We start from the raw sequence: 18,833 nt of genomic DNA, 5'->3' as shown, positions 1-18,833 counted from the left end.
TCATACCTGATCAGATAAGTCCTTCATTTCCGGTTATGAATGGATTCTAAGATACTTGCCTATGTTATTGGCTATGGAATTCTGGGTATCGTTGTTATCGATTGGTAAAGTAACTCTCAATCTGTATCAAAAAACTCTAAAGGCTATTGGTTCAAGGATCCAAACTCCACACGCAAACAGACCCTCTGTAGCCTCTTCAAATGGGTTCTCTTAAATGCAAAAACAGGGTCCACATTTTTTTACTTAAGCTGCAGACTGGGAATTTGATACGCATATAGATAGCTTTCCACTGTTAATAGCTGTAGTGATCTATGAGAAGAATACTAAGGTGTTCGCCTCAGCTGTGACTGACTCTGTCATTTTGTCTTCTTAGGGGCGGAGGCTGCAGCTTACATTCCCGAGGCAGGAAACAAGGGTATGGGTGCTATTATTCTTTTAAAGCCATTTTCCCTTAAAATTGGTCATGTTAGAGTACAATAAGAAGGGATGACTAAAATTAAGTGGAGTCTGATAGTATGATAGTATAGGTGTTTTAGGGGAGGGTGGCATTTGTAACATTTGTTTTTCAAGAAGTTTCGGAGAAAAAAATATGTCAATGTTGCACAGTTTAGTTTATCTATGGCTTCCATACAACATTAAAGTCATCTGTAAAAGATATTCTTAGCAGGTGGAAATTCATAGTCTTAGTGTATGTTGCACAAAGTACCTACTCAGGAAGCGTTCCTCATTCATATTTATTTTGTTCTTGGTAAAGAATAATCCACTGTTGGCTTATGAATAACCTAACTTTTAATTGAACCAAGAAGTAAAGTTACTGCAGTAACTACATGCGTCCACGTCTGGCAACATGTATGCCTACATGGAGTCTTCATGTTTCTAAATGTTTATTTAGCCTACCTTACTAGCAACGTCCAACAAATGATTGGTGTGTCATGTTGAACAGCGCATGCTTATCAAAAAATGTCAAAAATTGAGGGCGCAGTTACACAGGGATTCTGCTAATCTTCCTATGCAACTACAATGCCTCTTAAAAGCAAAAATGCCTCTAAAAAGCAAATTTTATTTTGCATTTGATATACGTGTGTGTGTTTGTTTTCATCCAAAATAAATTTAAGAAAATAAGTTCTTTTTTATGTTTAAGCCAAAGTCATACGTTATTAAAATGCCCTATGTTGCTGATATGGACACATGACACTTATAAATCACAGTTTATTGGACTGATAGGGTGTCTACCAGGATGACCTTATACCTCTTGATACCAAAATTTAAACACAGACATGAACGCCGTATCTTAACCTTTGACATATTTGTCTGCTAATAAAATCTGTCTGTTTACACCCCTTCTCCTCCCTTGAGAGATCTTTCAAGTAGGAAAGAAGGTTGAAAAAACAGCTCAGGGTTGGTGATCCACAAAATAGAATACAAAAGTGAAACTTACGGTAATAATTAGAAATACATTATGAAACAGTGATGTTCTTATAGGGGCAGAATGAAGCAGTCTTCTAGTTCTTCAGGAAGATGGTTATTTTTTTTTTCTTCACATTGGTGGGCATCTTATTTTTTCTGTCGGAAGACGGTCATAAATGAAGGATGGATCAATGAAGGAATATTGGAAGAATGTCAGAAAATATTTTTGGAACTGCGCCGTTTTAAACCCATCCCCCTCTGTCCTTTCCCACACCTCACATGGTAACGTCCACTTATTTTGAAAACATTCTCGCCTGTTGCCACCCAATATAAACCACTTGAACTCTCTACACCACCTTGTCTCTCAACTACCTGATTTCATGCCTAGATATTATGTTGGCCATTATATTACGGCCCCATCATTCTACGATTTCCCACATTCCAGATGCATTTTCCCAGCAAGCTGATATATTACAATCTGTACATTATTCACCAGTTCATAACCCTAACAAGGAATGCTATGTCTCCTCCTTCTCCTTGAGGAGAATACTCAGTACAGAAAAGCTGGTGATTTATTGGAGAATGCTGGAAACAAGAAAAGGTGTGTTAATCTGTTAAGCTGATTGCATTCAGTGAAAGTCCCTGTGGAGTTGGATCGATCTATGTAGAACGGTTTCACTAGGAATGGCCGACCCACTTGAATGCTTAATGTGTAATACCTGCAGGCCTACGGATTCCAATTTTGAATACCTTCATATAATATCACATCACTCCCCCCCCCTTTGAATGGCTGATAAGAACAAAATGCCCTATGTTGCTGATATGGACATATAACACAAGTTTATAAACCACAGTTTATTGGACTGATAGGGTGTCTAGCAGGATGAGCTTGTACCTCTTGATACCAAAATTTAAACACAGACATGAACACCGTATCTTAACCTTTGACATATTTGTCTGCTAATATAATATTTCTGCTTACTCCCCTTATCCTCCCTTGAGAGATCTCTTAAATAGGAAAGAAGGCTAAAAGAACGACTCAGGGTTGGTGAATCACAAAATAGAATGTAAAAGAGAAACCTCATAATAGGAAATGTACATATTTTGAGAGAGAGAGAGAGAGAGAGAGAGAGGGGCGGAGCAGAGATATATCCTTTTGCCTGGAAAGGGCTCTTTACCAAAATTCCATCTGCTTTTAACTTCATTTCTCATGTTTGATTAACTAAAGGAGTGATTTGGTTATTTTTTTATTTATTTATTTATTATTATTATTATTATTATTATTATTTAATATAAATCCCTTTGAAATTGCTGCAGAGACCCCAAGCTGTGTAGAGGTAATAAAAAGGAGGCAATGTGCACAGATCTTACACTACACGGTATTCAGCTCAATGATAAATTGGTGTACATAAGACTGATAATAAGGACATAGTAGCAAATATTGCCACATCAAAGTGATATACCTGCTGACGCTAGTTGTGGAACAGACCAGGTAGAAATCCAATTTCTGATTGTAGTAAATATGAACCTACGGTAATCCTTCGATCTTTTCGATGACGCAATCTTTGCGAAATTTTAAATTTTCCGTTAATGGAATTTTCTTTAAGTTATACAATTCGATGAATCACAGCTTTTGCACCATTTCAAAAAAATCTATATCAAGTATGGGCTGACATGCTCGTAAGATCGTTAACATCTAGAACTGTCGCACCTGCCGCTAAGAATCTCCAATAAGATGTTATCACGAGTCTCGCAAATCAACAAGGTGTTCTCGTCTGATACGTACGGGTTTTGCGGGGGGCTGATTAATCAAATGCGTGAAACTGTCATCACAGCATGTATTTGAATTCGACAGTGATGGTGGGTCATTTGAAAGTCAACGTAAATATATGAAGTACTGTAGATAGCAATCAGAGACGCCCGCAGACTTGCAAAAATTGCTCGCACAATTCCCGTAAAAAAATAAAACAGGTCATTTATTTATTTCTTCATTTTTTTACCTATTACTGTACCACCTCAAGGGTGAAGGACTTAAAAAAAGCACATACATAAAATTGCAAAAATAATTTACATAGTCAAGTTACATAATACAATCGCCATAATATTATTAATCAAATCATTCTAAAATGTGTTCAGGTTAAAATATACATGTAGGAATAAAATGACTAGAATCTAAAAAACTTTATTTAAAGTTGAATCATATTTTGTTTAAATGCACCAGCATTATATCCTGGACTGATTGTTAAAAATTCTATACTGTCTGTAGGGTCTGAGGGCGGAGTGTGAAAAGTGTGAGTAGTGTAAAAAGTGAGACCTAAGAATAGATAATAGTTAAAGAACAGTTCCTAACGCAGTAATACGCAAATGTTCTTACCTGATAATTATCTTCATGCAGTATATTTATTTTTAAGTCACGTTGCTGAATAAATATATTTAAAAAAATCTAAACATCCATACAGTGTTAGTTTGACAAAGATTCAAATTAAATAGGTCTAATTAAAAAAGTATTATACCTGGTGAGCACGTAGTGGCCCCTTCAATAGGAATGTAATTGGTTAAGATTCAGAACGACGTAAACTGACCTGATGATATCGTTTTGGCTAATAAGATATTTATAACTTGGGACCTCACATATCAGAATCATCATTTATCATCATCATTTAGAGCCTATAGTGTTCCACTGTTGGACAAAGGCCTCAGCATGCTTTTTCCATTGTTTCCTATCCTGAGCCTCAGATTTCCAGTTTGGCCAAGGTTTCTTCTTCCAAGATTTCCAGTAGTCATCTAATTCATCCCTCGATCGTTTGACCGGCCTTCCTCTTTTTCTTTGTCCATACCTTGGGGTTCATTCTGTAAGCCTGATTGTCCACCTATTGTCCTTCATTATTTTGACATGTCCTGCCCACCTCCATTTCATTTCTTTAACTGTGAGTAGTACGTCCTTGACTTTGGTCTGTTCACGTAACCATACATTCGTTTTCCGCTCTCTTGGATTGATGTTCAACATAATTCTTTCCATCTTTCTCTGAGCTACTTGTAGCTTGTGTTCCATGGAGGCATTCAGTGCCCAGGTCTCTGAACCATAGGTGATTGCCGGCAGCACACAAGCATTGAACACTTTCTTTTTCAGGCAGGTAGGAAGGTTGCTCTTGAAGATGTCATTGTGCTTCCCATATGCTGCCCATCCTGCTTTTATCCTTCGTTGGATTTCTTTCTCCAGTGTTCGATCATTAAGGCTGAACCGTTGCCCAAGGTATATATACTCTTCCACTGCTTCTATCTCTTTGGTGTTGACTTTCACTGTGCAAGGGGTGGTTAGTGGTCCAAACATCACCTTTGTCTTGCTGGTGTTCATCTTTAGCCCACTTTTTGCGCTTTCATCTGCTAACGCCTGTAGCATTTCTTCTAGGTCTTTTGCATCATCTGCTACTATTATGATGTCGTCTGCAAACCTAAGGTGATTGAGCCTGGTACCGTCTATGTTTATGCCCTTGTCTTGCCAGTCTAGATCCCTGAATATACGTTCCAATGCTGCTGTGAACAGTTTAGGAGAGATTGTATCTCCTTGGCGTACACCTTTCTTGATCCTGATCTTATTGGTGGTCTTGTGTAGTTTGACTGTTACAGAGCTATTGGTGTATATGTCTCTGAGGACGTCTACGTATCCATCTTCGATCCCTAGATCTTGCAGGGATGCCAGTATATACTGGGTTTCTACTGAGTCGAAGGCTTTTTCATAATCAACGAATGCTACACATAGTGGAATGTTATACTCGAGACATTTCTCTTTGAGCTGGTTGACAGTGTGCATATGATCAGTAGTGGTGTACTGGCCTCTGAAACCTGCTTGCTCCTTTGGCTGCGCTTCATCTAGTTGTCTTGTTAGCCTTTCGGTCAATATTTTCGTGTAAATCTTGTACAAATTAGAAAGTAGGCAGATGGGTCTGTAATTCTTGGCGTCTTTCCTATTGCCCTTTTTGAACATTATGATCATGTTGGCGTTCTTCCATGCTACAGGAATTTCCTTCAAATGTAAGCACTTTGTGAAGAGCCCCGGCTAATTCCTGAGATAGGATATCTCCTCCTGCTTTTACCATTTCTGCTTTGATGTTGTCATTTCCTGCTGCCTTTCCGTTCTTCATTTTCTGGACTGCTGACTCTACTTCCCAAGCTGTTATGTCTGGTAGATCGCATGCCTTTGTTGAGATTTCTATTCCCTTGTTGCTGTCATACAACTCTCCATAGAATTCTTCTACTCGTTCTAATATTTGGTCTTGTGTGGTGAGCTCATTTTCATCTTTGTCTAGAAGAGTCAGCATTCTATCCTGCCCTAGTTGAAAGGATCTCTTTGCTCTTTTCATGCTCTTTCCATTTTCGATGGTCTTTGCTATCTTCTTCATGTTCTGCTTCCTGATGTCTTCCCTTGCCTTCTTCTTGATGGTCTTATCCAGTTCTGCATATTCGATGTTGTTTCTGATGTCCCTGTTGTTGTTTACCTCCGTTTTCTTCATCATCCGTCTTTTCTTCATGAGAATCCTCGTTTCTGTTGAGAGCTTTGAGTCCTTCATTTTACTGGCCGGTGCGACTTCTGATGCACATTCTAGGATGGTGGTCGTTATTCTATCGTTCATTTCATCTACTCCATCTTCACCTTCTAGCTCTAGTGCACTGAATCTGTTCGTTAGGAGGATTTGGAACTCGTCTTTCTTTATGACCAGTTGCTCGATACTATGTCTCTTTGATGGATTTGACAGGCATTTCTGTCTGTCCTTCCTGACATTGATCCTCATCACTCCCATAACTGCTCTATGGTCACTGCCCGCATCCAGTCTGTTTAGCACTTTCACATCCGTGAAGATGTTCGGTCTGTTTGTCATGATGTAATCAATTTCGTTTCTTGTACATCCATCTGGGCTTTGCCATGTCCATCTTCTTGATATCTTCTTCTTGTAGACGGTATTCATGATCTTCAAGTTATTTGCTGTCGCCCATTCAATCAGTAAGTCTCCTCTTTCATTCCTCTCTCCGCTGCCAAATTTCCCTGTGGCACGCTCTTGTTCGTCTGACTTTATCCCGATCTTGGCGTTGAAATCACCCATGACTATGTGGTAGTGGCAGTCTGTTGTCAACTGACGCTGTACTTCTTCATACAGTTGTTCTACTTCTTCATCTGGTCTGCTTGATGTTGGTGCATATACCTGAATGAGTTTCATTGAGAATCTCTGATTCACTTTGAGCTTGACTGTAGCCACCCTTGCGCTAATTTGCTTTACCTCGATGATGTTCTTGCTTAGCGCCTTGTGTATCAGAAATCCAACTCCTTGTTGGCCATTTGAAGCATTTGTATGGTACAATATATGTCCGCTATTCAAGGTAATTAAGCGTTCTTCCGCTCGCCTAACTTCTGACAAGCCTATCACATGCCATTTAACTCCGGTGTCCTGGAGTTCAGTTTCCAATTCTGCAAGTCTTTCATTGTTCTTCAGAGTTCTAATGTTGTAAGTAATGATGTTGAAAATTTTCTCTGGTCTTGATGTTCGGTGATCCTTGCTGCCCTAGAGATTCTTAGCACCTCCTGCACTCTGCTGGTCTGAACCAGGATCACCTCCTAAGTTCAGGGCGTTTGTGCGGCTGGGTACTGGTGTGTTTGTTGGTTGTTTCATGCTGGATTTTAGGCCTACTCATCCCACGCTGGCCATTGCGGGTTGGGAGAGGGTGTTGAAGTTGGCAACACCATTCCTAGGCAAACTTGTGTGAACACACTAAAGAGCTTTGCCTGCCCTATGTTTGTATACGGTTTTTCCTCCGCTAGCCTTATGATCCGGCTGGATTTTTGCTACTAAGGCAGTAGGGTTTTTTTGTGTAGAGTTATCCTAACTCCTAGTCAGGTTGCTGTTCAAAGCTTACGGGTCCTGACCTCCCGCATGGTACAGGTAGTACTGGTTTTACATGTTTACCAGAATGATAATTAAGTCGCGGCTACAGGATTTGAACAATCCATGAACATATCAGAATGTTTACACAAAATATCATTAAAGGATGGGTGTCTTCAGATCATGTGCAAAATTAGAGCTTGACAAAGACAGATAAAATAGTATAATCTGATAAAATAACTATTAACAGCCTGGTTAATGACAAGAGGCAGGGTATGCTTTTATATCATTATTGCTAAACCCTTTGTCTTCCCTTACTGTACTGGTCTGTACACAATTTTAACATTTTAAATCCCAGAAATTTCAGTTTTTCAGTGGAAACATGATAGAAGCTTACAAAGATATTTTCATTTTTTTTATTTTTGAAGCAACGAAGTTTTTTTCGCACGTTTTGCATAACTGTAAAAGTCCCGAAAATGGTTTATTTTCGGACATTTTAGAATAGAGACAAACCGAAATTACGCACTCTCGCTACTTCTAGGTAGGTGATATTTCCTATATCTCATGGCTTTTTATTTCTTTATTTTCAGGTTCGTGGAAGGAAAAGTCAGGTTTCTAGTCATTATTGCTAAGCCATTTTGGATGCATGCAATAACTTGGGGTACGTTTGTAATAACATGTAAGAGGACAGAACAAAATGTTTCTTTGCGAACAGAGCGACTTTTTGTTATACCTGAATTTTTGAATAACTGTTACTTTGTTTGGTCTACCAGTACTAATTTTTCTATTGAATGGTCTTCCACAACATATTTTCATGTAATTTCTTAAACCGATTTCAATTTAATGCCGGGGGATCATATAATAACAACATGAAAATGTAAGGTATTTTGTTTTTTTTATCATTTTTGTCATCTATTTGTTTATTGTTATTATCTAACAAAATATATTTTTGTTTTAATCATCATTCAATCCACGGTGTTTATTATAACACGCAGAGGGTGGGCATAATTTGGGACTTTTGAAACACAAAATTGAGAATGTATATTGGAAATATAAGGAGTTAATTCTGCATGTTTCTTTCACTGAAATAAATGAACAATATGTTTTTCCTACCATTTTGGTGATCCTTAAAGGGACGTTTTTGCAAGATGTCTGTTTTTGATCAATTTCACCAATTGATCTTTGTGTTTAACAATTGTTTACACTTCTGCTTTTCTTTTGAGGTGATTTGAATATAACGAGGCAAAATACCTCTCCGCAACATTTGGGATGCTTCCTGGCATACATGTATTTCCGTTTTCCTGTAATATCCACATCCATATCCCTCCCATCAAGAAAAAGGAAAAGGGGCCTGGGGATGGTTATCGGAACATGTCCGCATGTTACCCAGTCATTTACGTTCAAACACTTCGCTAAATGTACCCTTATGTCGACCATCAGGGCCATTCACATCAATAAGAAGTTTCTGTGCAAACACGGGAAGATGAATGGTGGCCAGATGAACTCTTACTTTATTGAAAAATCCGCTCACAAGTGATATCATTGAAAATGACGTGACTATTCTGATGCCTTTTTATAATCACTGGATTCATACACTTGTACAGGATTCACCATTTATATTTAAATGTAGAAATCCTAAGAGATGGTGATATGATAAACAAACTGCGTCATTAGATTACTCAGTCATATTTTCAACGACATCACAGACCATGCTCCTGAAAAGTGACAAAAGAAAAGGTGGGCTGCTTGGATGGAAATATCAACTCCAGTAGTTTTGAAAAGTTACTAAGGATAAAAGCTTGGCATTGCACAGCACAGTTGAAATTAATCATCTTTTAGCCAGTGTCACAGATCAAGGGATTTGGTCGGATGTAATGCTCTTTCATTTGATTTCAAAATACAGTTGTTTTGAATAATTTGTCATAATAAAACGATGCAAATATAAATGTAACTAGTGCTTTGTCATATTAAAGATTTTACAGATGTTAATTGGTAAGGAAAGAAATTTACAACGACATTGTAGTTTTTCTAGCGATATACAGCATTGGTCAAAAAGGTTGTCCCACCCCCATTTCCATGTACTTTTATTTACAAATGATCACCTAACAGCTGTTAATTGTTAGAAATAGTGCTTTTTATTAAGTATACCGTGTCTAACATGATTAATGGTTTAAAAAATACAAAATAGTGGTTAAAATATACACATTTTATACCATTTAGTAAAATTTATAAGAGGTACCCCCTCAAATCGACTGTTTCACTGTGACTTCTACAGATGTAAAGAAATGTCTATACAATTGAAAAGGCGCCATCAAATGTCACCAAATTCACACACAATTAGCATTAGGGTGTGCTCGTTAAAGATCACATGCCTAACAGCGTGTGCGTCTACCGCGTACTGCAATTATCTCCTGTAGACGGCGCGACAAGCCTTCAACATGGGTAACAATTCTGTTATGTGGGATATTGTCCCATTCATCCTAAAGAGCCTGGCGGAATTGGTCAAGATTATTTAGGAATTGGTTCTCCTCTGCAATGCACATTCCAATTTATGCCACAGGTGCTCAGAAGGATTAATATCAGGACTCAAAGACGGTTGTCCCATCCTCAGAGCCCTGTGTTTCTGCAACAAACCGTTTGCCAGACGAGAGCTGTGAGCAAGTGCGTCGTCACAATGAAGCCAGTAGTATCCCTGAAGTCACCTCTTGCAAATGGAGTGAGATTTCTGTTGAGAATGTTACATCAAAATGCCCCTGTTACGTTTTGTTCCAAAAGGAACAATGTACTAATACCATGGGCTTGGAATGTTCTCCAAATGCGGATTGATCTAACACCTCAGGCGATATTATCCTGCACACACCCTTCCAAGAGGCATTTTTTAACATGTCTATGGACCATCTTTGACCATCGATGGGATACAAGAAATAATTTGATTCTGCATCAAAATCAACTTCCTTCCAGTGATGGATGGCCAGGTTCAGGTGCCTGTGGGATCATTGAACGTAACATTCTCAGCTGATATCTCATTCCATCTTCAAGAACTGACTTTGGGGTTAACTCCAGGCTTTATCATGACTGCACACTTGCTCACACCTCTCGCCTGGCAAATGTTTGTTGAATAAACATAATGGTCTAAGGATGGAACCACCATCTTTGAGCCCTGATATCAAACTTACTAATCAACTGTGACATGTATTGGAGTGCGCAATGCAAAGAAGAACTAACCCCATAAAAACGTGGACCAACTCCCCCAACTTGTTGAAGAAGAATGGGACAATATCCCACAAAACAGAATTGTAACCCGTGTTGAAGGCTTGTCGCGCCGTCTACAGGAGATAATTGCAGTACGCGGTAGACGCACACGCTGTTAGGCACGTAATATTTAATGAGCACACCCTAATGCTAATTGTGTGCCAGTCTGGTGACATTTGATGGCGTCTTTTCAATTTTATAGACATTTCTTTACATCTGTAGAAGTCACAGTGAAACAGTCGATTTGAGGGGGTACCTCTTATAAATTTTACTAAATGGTATAAAATGTATATATTTTCACCACTATTTTGTATTTTTTAAACCATTAATCATGTTAGACACGGTATACGTAATAAAAAGCACTATTTCTAACAATTAACAGTTGTTAGGTGATCATTTGTAAATAAAAGTACATGGAAATGGGGGTGGGACAACCTTTTTTCGAAGGATTACCGTAAACTGTTGTATTGGAAATAAGTTAACTCACCTGCCTGTGGTAAGACTTCCAAAAACTAAAGTAGGGGAGACACCTATTGGCAAACTCTTGCATTCATTTATCAGCAGTGTCCTCATTTAAGCGCAGAAAAGTCAACTTTGTGTCATCCCAACCTTATCAGTGTTTGGATAGCAACTGTACAGAAATTCGTCACATAAATACAGACTCAGGGTCTGTATTGTCTAGCCCAGTGCCATGTAACATGACTAATTGAACGCAGTTGCTGATTATCTGTTCAGTGGCCCCATTGCTTACAAGTGGACCTTGACCTGGATTTTCATGTGCAACCAGGTGTTTGTATTAAACTTGGAAGGTTAGAAAGGTTAACTGGTAACCCAATCCTTCCCAAATTTTAAACATTAAAGGGAAACTGGAAGATTAATCAAGTTGTGTATGATATTGCATTTCTGTTTACATTTTAATCCACAGATATCTGAGGACGTGAAGTTTTTTCTGTATTGCCTCATATCATTGCTATGTAACGTGGTAGCTCTCATGATTATGTACTTCATTTATCAACCTGTGTCCCCAGTGGGGTGACAGTTTACGTCCTCAAGAGATGAGCCCTTATTCTAATTAGGTTTATCTTAAACCTTGATTCTGTGAAGAATTTGATGCATCCGCATGTAAAGAGGAGCTTGATTGCAATACCTCCACATGGTCATGCTTTTTATGACCTCCTCTGTTGGTTATGCGGGAGATATGATGTGGTTGGTTGTCGTGGGTGGGGGAGGGGGGGAGGCGGCAGGGGAGGTGTACCTTAATGCTATCTATCAGATTGATTAGATTAATTACCTCAAGTATAATCAGGTAAAGTTTTCCGACTATATCTAAGAATTCTTTAATTCTGACAGAGCCTTTAACAGACATCGCCCCCTTCCCCCTCCCTACCTCCCCACAGCCAATTAAATATTTGTTCCCACAATACTTGTTACAATCCAAGCAAATGTGTGTATAGTGTTACCCGGCTTCTTGCTGATACATACACCATTTCTTCGTTTTTGTCATTCCTATACTCTATCATCACATTTCAAAACAATAATTAAGAAGCTCAATTCTTATTACTATACAATTATTTTCATGCGCGTATAGAATTACACCAAATCATTAAGTTCGAGGTTTGTTGATGTCAAATAATTGTGATAAACAAACTTTTTTCACCAGTAAACATATTGAATTCAATTAAATCGATAATTCCAATCTAAGAAAGCTTAGATATATTTTACATATAAATTCACTACATATAAAGATAAAAAGAAGTACATGTATTTGCAATAAGCGATATATAGTGTTAAATGCATATTTTCTTTTTCCAAGTAATGTAATATGTAACTTCGGGCACATCCTAAGTAAACAGGGCGCAGTGTATTACCTACACTCTGGCTACTAAGTCAGCCAATGCAGTCCTCGGGGGAATAAAAAGCACGCCTGAAATTGAAATTTCCATGAAAAATGTATAAGCATTTTTTAAGCATTTCTCATTAAGCCTGAACTGTCTTCATAAAGCTCCTCCTCAAACTTTCCAAGGGTAAGGTTTCGCAGTCTCTTCACAGAATCGCATTCAGGGATGCTGTTTTTGCTTTGAATGAAGGTCGCGAGCTTGGAAAGTCCTCCCAGCAAGACAGCATGATGTTATACCTGGTATATAATAATATATATTTTAATTGTTGATAGAGTTGTTGGAAAATATCATATAAGACATATACATTTCGTTTTCAGTCTTCTTTTTCTTAAAAAAATTCAATCAGTCAAGCATTTGATTTAACAATGTGCAATTAAATGGCAATTAAAAACGTTCCGTAAAAGATAGTATAAAGTTTCCTGTGTCGGATTGTGTCGGATTGAATGGATACGCCAATGAATTGTGTATAGCTACAGGGTATGTTGTATGCGGTCGCCCTTGTCAGCTGTCATATCCAGTCAGTAGGATCTACCCACATTTAACCAGCAAATATTGAAGAATATCGCTTAAAAAGAGATATATACATATACTAAGTATTTGTCAGCTTATATCTCCACCAAGATATTTTTACAATGGTTTGTGTGTGGGTGTATTTTTTTTTTTTTTTTTTTTAGATGGCAGCGTATTTATTTATTTTTCACAAAGTGATCCAACTAATTATTATCTAATTCACATTGGGTACATAATTAAGATATTTTCCAGGTTAGATCATTGTTTGTGGTGTACGTGTTTATTACTTATGTTCATATTTTGGAATACAGCTGTCAAGAAACTGACTGAAATCAAGTTTGAATCGATATATTTTGTTCCATTTTGCCTCTATCAGGCCTACCCAACTACCAGACTCGGCACCTAAGGATCCTGAATTAACCAGTATATCGGACCACACTACCCGTTTTCAAGGTGTGTGTCAGATCGCATTTTGGAGTATCAGCCAGAACACCGACAGGATGAGCCCTAGCATGCTCGGCTGTCACTTTGATTGGATAGTAAACGATTGTCGTAAAATCGCTATATGATTTTTAAACCGGGCGCAAAAATTTGAAAGCCACCTAGATGAACCTTAGACTGCCACATTAATCTAATACAAGCAAAAAAGCCCTATCAAAAGTGGTTAAAACATTCAAACCGAATGTCGTAAAGTCCCCATATACCCCCATAGAGACAATAAAATAGAGTACTCTAAAGTAAGAGTACAGTTTCAGGTTGTTCAGCCGAGCGTGGATGAGCCCGCAGTCGTGCTACAAAATTTGTTCTGGGGTATGATACTCTGAAATGCGATCTGACACACACCTTGAAAACGGGAAGCGTGGTCCGATATACCGGTTAATTCAGGATCCTTAGGTGCCGAGTCTGGTAGTTGGGTAGGCCTGTCTATCACCTTTCCTCGGTGAAGTGTTTGGGTGGGAGTAATATATCTGGTGCAAATCCTCGATATTTTACCAGCATACAGAAACATGACATACTGATACAAATCAATCCATCTAACATATCCCACCAATATCGAGAACTCCCTATTATTACTATTATTATTATTATTATTGTTTATAGAAAACTTGGTAAACCAAAGTAAGAAGTTTTATTTTTAAATCTGTTTAAGATAAAATATATATCTTACATATCCCGTGGACATGTAAGTGTCTAAGTAAGCAATCATTTTTACTGACCTTACTACCCTGGAAAGCTGATGACTCACTGGCAGCATTTCCTCTGTTCTTTTCATTATTTCTGTTTGCTACAATTAACATAATACCTGTGCGATGAAACATGCATGTTAATTAAATATTATTGGGTAGGTAAGAAAGAGCCACGAAGAGAAAACAAATATGTACCTATAAAATAAAATTAAATATGAGTTAATTCTTCATATACAGCACTACACATGCGACTGCGGTTTTCAATGGACACCCTGAGGATGATACACCGCAGCTGTCATAAGAGGTGCTGGAAGCTAGCATATGAACCATATCTTTCATTATCGGGGTCCAAACTTTACCCTGCTTCAAGCCCTACTTTACCCCTGCTTAAAAATGCAATGCATTTATTTCCATTTTGCCTAGACGAAAATGTATATGTATACTTACAACCATTATGTTGTTGTCCTCTCCGTCTGAGATATATAAATAGAAAAGCCCCAGTGACAGCAACCACTACGACTGTAGCTAGTACTCCAACCACCAACCCGACAGGGAAACTGCCTTGCGTCGTCAGTGCATGTACTTATACCAAAAAGGAAAACATAATTCACTGCAGTCCAAACATATAACATATGAAATTAAGTCTGGTTTTTATGGGCACATTCACAGTTTTTGGAAAACATTCAAAATTCAAAGCCGCCCTTCTGGTACTTTGAGTGTCATAAAAGAATGGGAAAATAGTTATTATTTCTTATAGCAAAGGAGAACAATTTACTGGCGATAAATGAGGCTTTTATTTTAGTGACGTTATAGTGTGTATAGTTTGTGTTGGGTGCATGCAAAATATACATACTTTGTTTAACAGGTAATGAGGTGACCACAGCATCTTCCTCTTGGTAAACAATCAGATAGAATTCATAGTGTCCACCATCATCAGGCAGTGTGATTTCAGCTGACGTGGTTGTCAAGTTGGTTATATTGTGGGTGTCACACTGGGTTGTTCCTTTTACACAGTACTTTATTCCATAACTTGTGAAGTTTCCTTCAGGAAGGGACCACTTGACTGTAGCTACATGTACATTACCTTTGACATCCACTGCCACAGGCGATTCAGAAATTACTGATTTGGCTAAAATATAAAATAATCTAATTTTAAAGCCATTCAAATGTTTTTAAAAAACAATGTGTCTCTTAATTGTATCAAACTATAGTCTTGCGCTTAAACTTATTTGCCGTAAATACATAAAATATTAATATGGTCCACGCACGAAAATGCAGTAGTATCGAAGAAGCATATTAGCATTAATGCAGCAGTGGTGTGGAGCATGTTTGCAGTAGAGGTGCAGCATAGCCAACTGCACTTCTACGTCAAAAATCACAGGGTTGTACAGAGAGGAGCATTAATACTGTAAATTAGTAACATGGTAGAAGCATGTTTCAGATATGCTACTAAGCTTCCAACTCTACTCAAGTGAGGTAGAGAAAAAACAATGCTTCTGCTGCACTGTACTGGCGCTCACCGAATACTTCAACGATACTCTACAGAGGTAGTTTTGGAGTATATAGGGAAAGAAGCAATGCTCGCGTACTGCTCCACGGAGGGAGTTTTGCAGTATATAAGAAAAAAGCAATGCCCGCCTACTGCTCCACGGAGGTAGTTTTGCAGTATATAAGAAAAAAGCAATGCCCGCCTACTGCTCCATGGAGGTAGTTTTGGGGTATGTAAAAAAGGCAATGCTCGCGTACTGCTCCACGAAGTATTTTTGGCCTATATAAGAAACCATGACTCCAGCAAACAGTGAATGTATATAAACGTAGTCAGTAGACAAATTTCTTTTTTTTTCCAATTCCTAATATGGTTAACAGACATCGAAACTTTATTATATGATCACTCGGAATTTAAAAAGTACTCTTTACTCCAAAGGGTATGGCAAAGCTAAAGTGTAGGGGATTTAAAAACAACATCAAGAGTTGCCCTGCAGTCTGTCAAAAATTTGTCCATTTAGCGCACCAATACCCATTTGAAAATTGAATATAAATGGCCTATATTTATTGCAGTATTGCTGTGCCCAGTTCCACCAACAGGGCGTGAGTTTAATTGGATACGGCTGTCGAAAACCAACTCTTTGGCCAACTTACCAAACGTAAATGGCCTATTTTTAACATAATATCGCTGGGCCCGGTTGCAAAAATGGGGCCTAAATTTGCTTGGATACGACTATCGTAAACTGCAACGCCTGGCGTCCGTGCGCCAGATTTACGTCAACTGTTTACGCCCGTTGCACCAAGATAAAAAACGATTGCTAAAACTACGTCCGAGTAATCCTCGTTGGATCACTGCCCAACAATTCGTGGATGGTATGACGATTATTGAGCAATCCTTAAAAACGTTAAAAATGTTAATGTTTTTAGCTTCCGTCACAAAGGTTACATATAGTAAAATATGAAACATATAAAATGTGAAGAAAGAGTGACTAAGGTTAACTATGGTTTATCAGAAATTGTGAAAAGAAATAAAGATATCCAACTGCTTAGAACCAAGACTTACATGCGTGGTAACATTTAAGATCAACATAAACATACGGATATATATGCATGGCTACCATATAAAAAATCTACATAAGCATTTGTTAACATTACCAACATAAGCTCACAATTTCCACATCTTATTTCAACAAACATAAAATTTATGATAAAAAGGCTACATGAAGATTATGTTTAGGCCAAGGAACCTTCATGCAAAGTTAGACATTTGTACTACAAAATGCAGCGTTTGGCCAATTTTGGGCCTTTTAATAACAAGCCTACAATTGCGCTGAACCTACGGGGGCGCAACTGCTACGCCGGATTTACTAACCGTTGATGCAACCGTGCCCTGGGTAGCAATGCGGTGATATGAAAAGCACAGGGGGACGAAAGATACAGGGAAGCAACGGTGTGGGAGCTGAGGAGTAACGGTGCTTGCAAATCGGTTAGTTTACAGGGGACGTATCGGTGTTGGGATCTTTCGGGGGATATTGGTGCGAGGGGATATCGCCTTGACTCTCTCTGTAGAATGCAAGAATCATTTTATGGTCTGAAATGAGCAGACTCTTTACCTAGACTTTACCCAGAATAATTTCTCCATTACAAGCGTGGACGCAAAAATCACGACTTACCGAAAAGTAAGCTGGATACTAACACCAGGATTGAACTCTTTGTATCCATGACCGTGCAGTTAGACGCCCGCGAGGTAAAACTCTTCAGAAATAGATATGAAAGTTAGTACGTTTTGCCACATGAGTCACTCAAGGAAATAACGTAAAATATCTACTTTTCATTGCATCTTATCTGATAGTGTGTATTTATCTGTTGACAAAGGGCGCGTTTTAATTTTTCGGGATTTTACCTTATCAGATGAGATTTCATTTCGGGTTAAGAATATAGTTCCTCGTGGTGAAAATGCTTGATCTGTTATTGGCTGTGAGATTATAGCTTTCCACTGTTAATGGCTGTAGTGAGTTATGAGAAAAATACTAAGGCGTCCACCTCGGCTGTGAATGGCTCTGTTGTTTTGTCCTCTTAGGGGTGGAGGGTATGGGTGCTATTGTTATGTTAAAGGAAATGTTTTTCCTTAAATTAGCCGTGTAAGAGTACAATAAAAAGGGATTACTAAAATTAAATGAAGTTTGATTAGTAGAGTTTTTTTTTTTTTTTTTTTTTTTTTTTTTTTTTTTTTTTTTTGGGGGGGGGGGGGGCATTTGTAACTTTTATTTTTCAAGAAGTTTCGGAGAAATTAACTGTGTCAATGTTGCACATTTTAGTTTATCTATGACTGACATACAACATGAAAGCATCTTAAAAAGTATATGCTTTGTATGTAGAAGTGCATAGTCTTCGTGTATATTGGTCTGTTTAGTTTGCACTATACCATGTGGATGTATTTTAACAAACAAACAAACAAACAATAGTTACTTGTATATGCTCTTATTCTACTTAGGTGTGGGGGTGGCATGTGCTGATATCTAAATATACATTCTCATTATCCTAAAGAAGGTTCAGGCTTCTAACCTTTTCTTTTACTCTGCAGAGCTAGACCCTGGTGTATTGTACACAAAGCCTGAAAACGTTACAGGTAAAGTCGAAATCAGTGTTATCTCAATAATCTCAGTAATCTCAGTGTAAAACAAAATGAATGTAAAAGAAACTTAAACAATAAAAGCGACTTAACTTGAATTGAGTCCGTAGCTTTCCCGCCTTAACACCATGTCATATAGTGGCATTTTTTTAAATATCACACTAATTTTCTTCTCTTGGAACTAGAATTTTATTTTTACCAGCTGATTCGTAGTTCTAATCTAATCGAGGGTCCGTTTCGTATCCGAGGCCTGTCATTCCTAAAAATAGGACCACTCTATCATATAAACCTGGATCCACCCCTGTGCATTAAATTGTACCTCAAGAAAAGTACACTATTATACCAATTCTGTACGTCAGTGATATGTGGCTGTGGATTTTAATAGCCCTTTCATCCTTGTGTGTTTGTTAAAACTGCCGTAAGATGATCTCATTTTGACGGACTCAGCATGTATGTAAATGAGGAGGGGATGGACTGGCACCATTTGACAGCACACTACTCATGTTAACATAAAATGAGACATAAAATGTTATAATAATCTTTAATATCTGCATCGAAGCTTGGGGTTCATAGGACACTGTGTTGTGTT

The 18,833-nt window shown here is 38.1% G+C and overlaps 2 protein-coding genes across 2 annotated transcripts; one reads left to right on the top strand and one right to left on the bottom strand.

Annotated features, from left to right (window-relative positions):
* Nucleotides 1-41: 41 nt before the first annotated feature.
* Nucleotides 42-9,209, top strand: LOC147760898 (uncharacterized). Its single transcript, XM_087017676.1, has 4 exons — nucleotides 42-104; nucleotides 374-415; nucleotides 7,871-7,941; nucleotides 8,504-9,209. The coding sequence occupies exons 3-4, from the start codon at nucleotides 7,923-7,925 to the stop codon at nucleotides 8,815-8,817; spliced, it is 333 nt and encodes a 110-aa protein (XP_086873802.1). The 5' UTR covers nucleotides 42-104; nucleotides 374-415; nucleotides 7,871-7,922; the 3' UTR covers nucleotides 8,818-9,209.
* Nucleotides 9,210-12,230: 3,021 nt separating this feature from the next.
* LOC147760897 (uncharacterized) lies at nucleotides 12,231-17,379 on the bottom strand. Its single transcript, XM_087018469.1, has 5 exons — nucleotides 17,286-17,379; nucleotides 14,981-15,256; nucleotides 14,575-14,709; nucleotides 14,158-14,225; nucleotides 12,231-12,666 (listed from the first exon to the last, which is right to left on the bottom strand). Exons 1-5 carry the CDS (start codon nucleotides 17,332-17,334, stop codon nucleotides 12,661-12,663), a joined length of 534 nt encoding a protein of 177 aa, XP_086874595.1. The 5' UTR covers nucleotides 17,335-17,379; the 3' UTR covers nucleotides 12,231-12,660.
* Between the last annotated feature and the right edge of the window lie 1,454 nt (nucleotides 17,380-18,833).

The sequence above is a fragment of the Lingula anatina genome, chromosome 7, assembly GCF_051362555.1.
Source record: "Lingula anatina isolate TDL-2025a chromosome 7, LinAna3.0, whole genome shotgun sequence".
Classification (NCBI taxonomy): domain Eukaryota; kingdom Metazoa; phylum Brachiopoda; class Lingulata; order Lingulida; family Lingulidae; genus Lingula; species Lingula anatina.
Note: the sequence above shows the minus strand (reverse complement) of the source record. Positions and strands in the feature narration are given on the sequence as shown.

Excerpts from the sequence above, each read along its gene's own strand:
- LOC147760897 (XM_087018469.1), bottom strand. The coding sequence starts at position 17,334 with ATGGATACAAAGAGTTCAATCCTGGTGTTAGTATCCAGCTTACTTTTC. Across the intron at positions 14,710-14,980 it reads CTCATTACCTGTTAAACAAA|TACATGCACTGACGACGCAA; the intron begins GTATGTATATTT and ends TTTTGGTATAAG. Across the intron at positions 14,226-14,574 it reads AGGACAACAACATAATGGTT|CAAACAGAAATAATGAAAAG; the intron begins GTAAGTATACAT and ends TGTTAATTGTAG.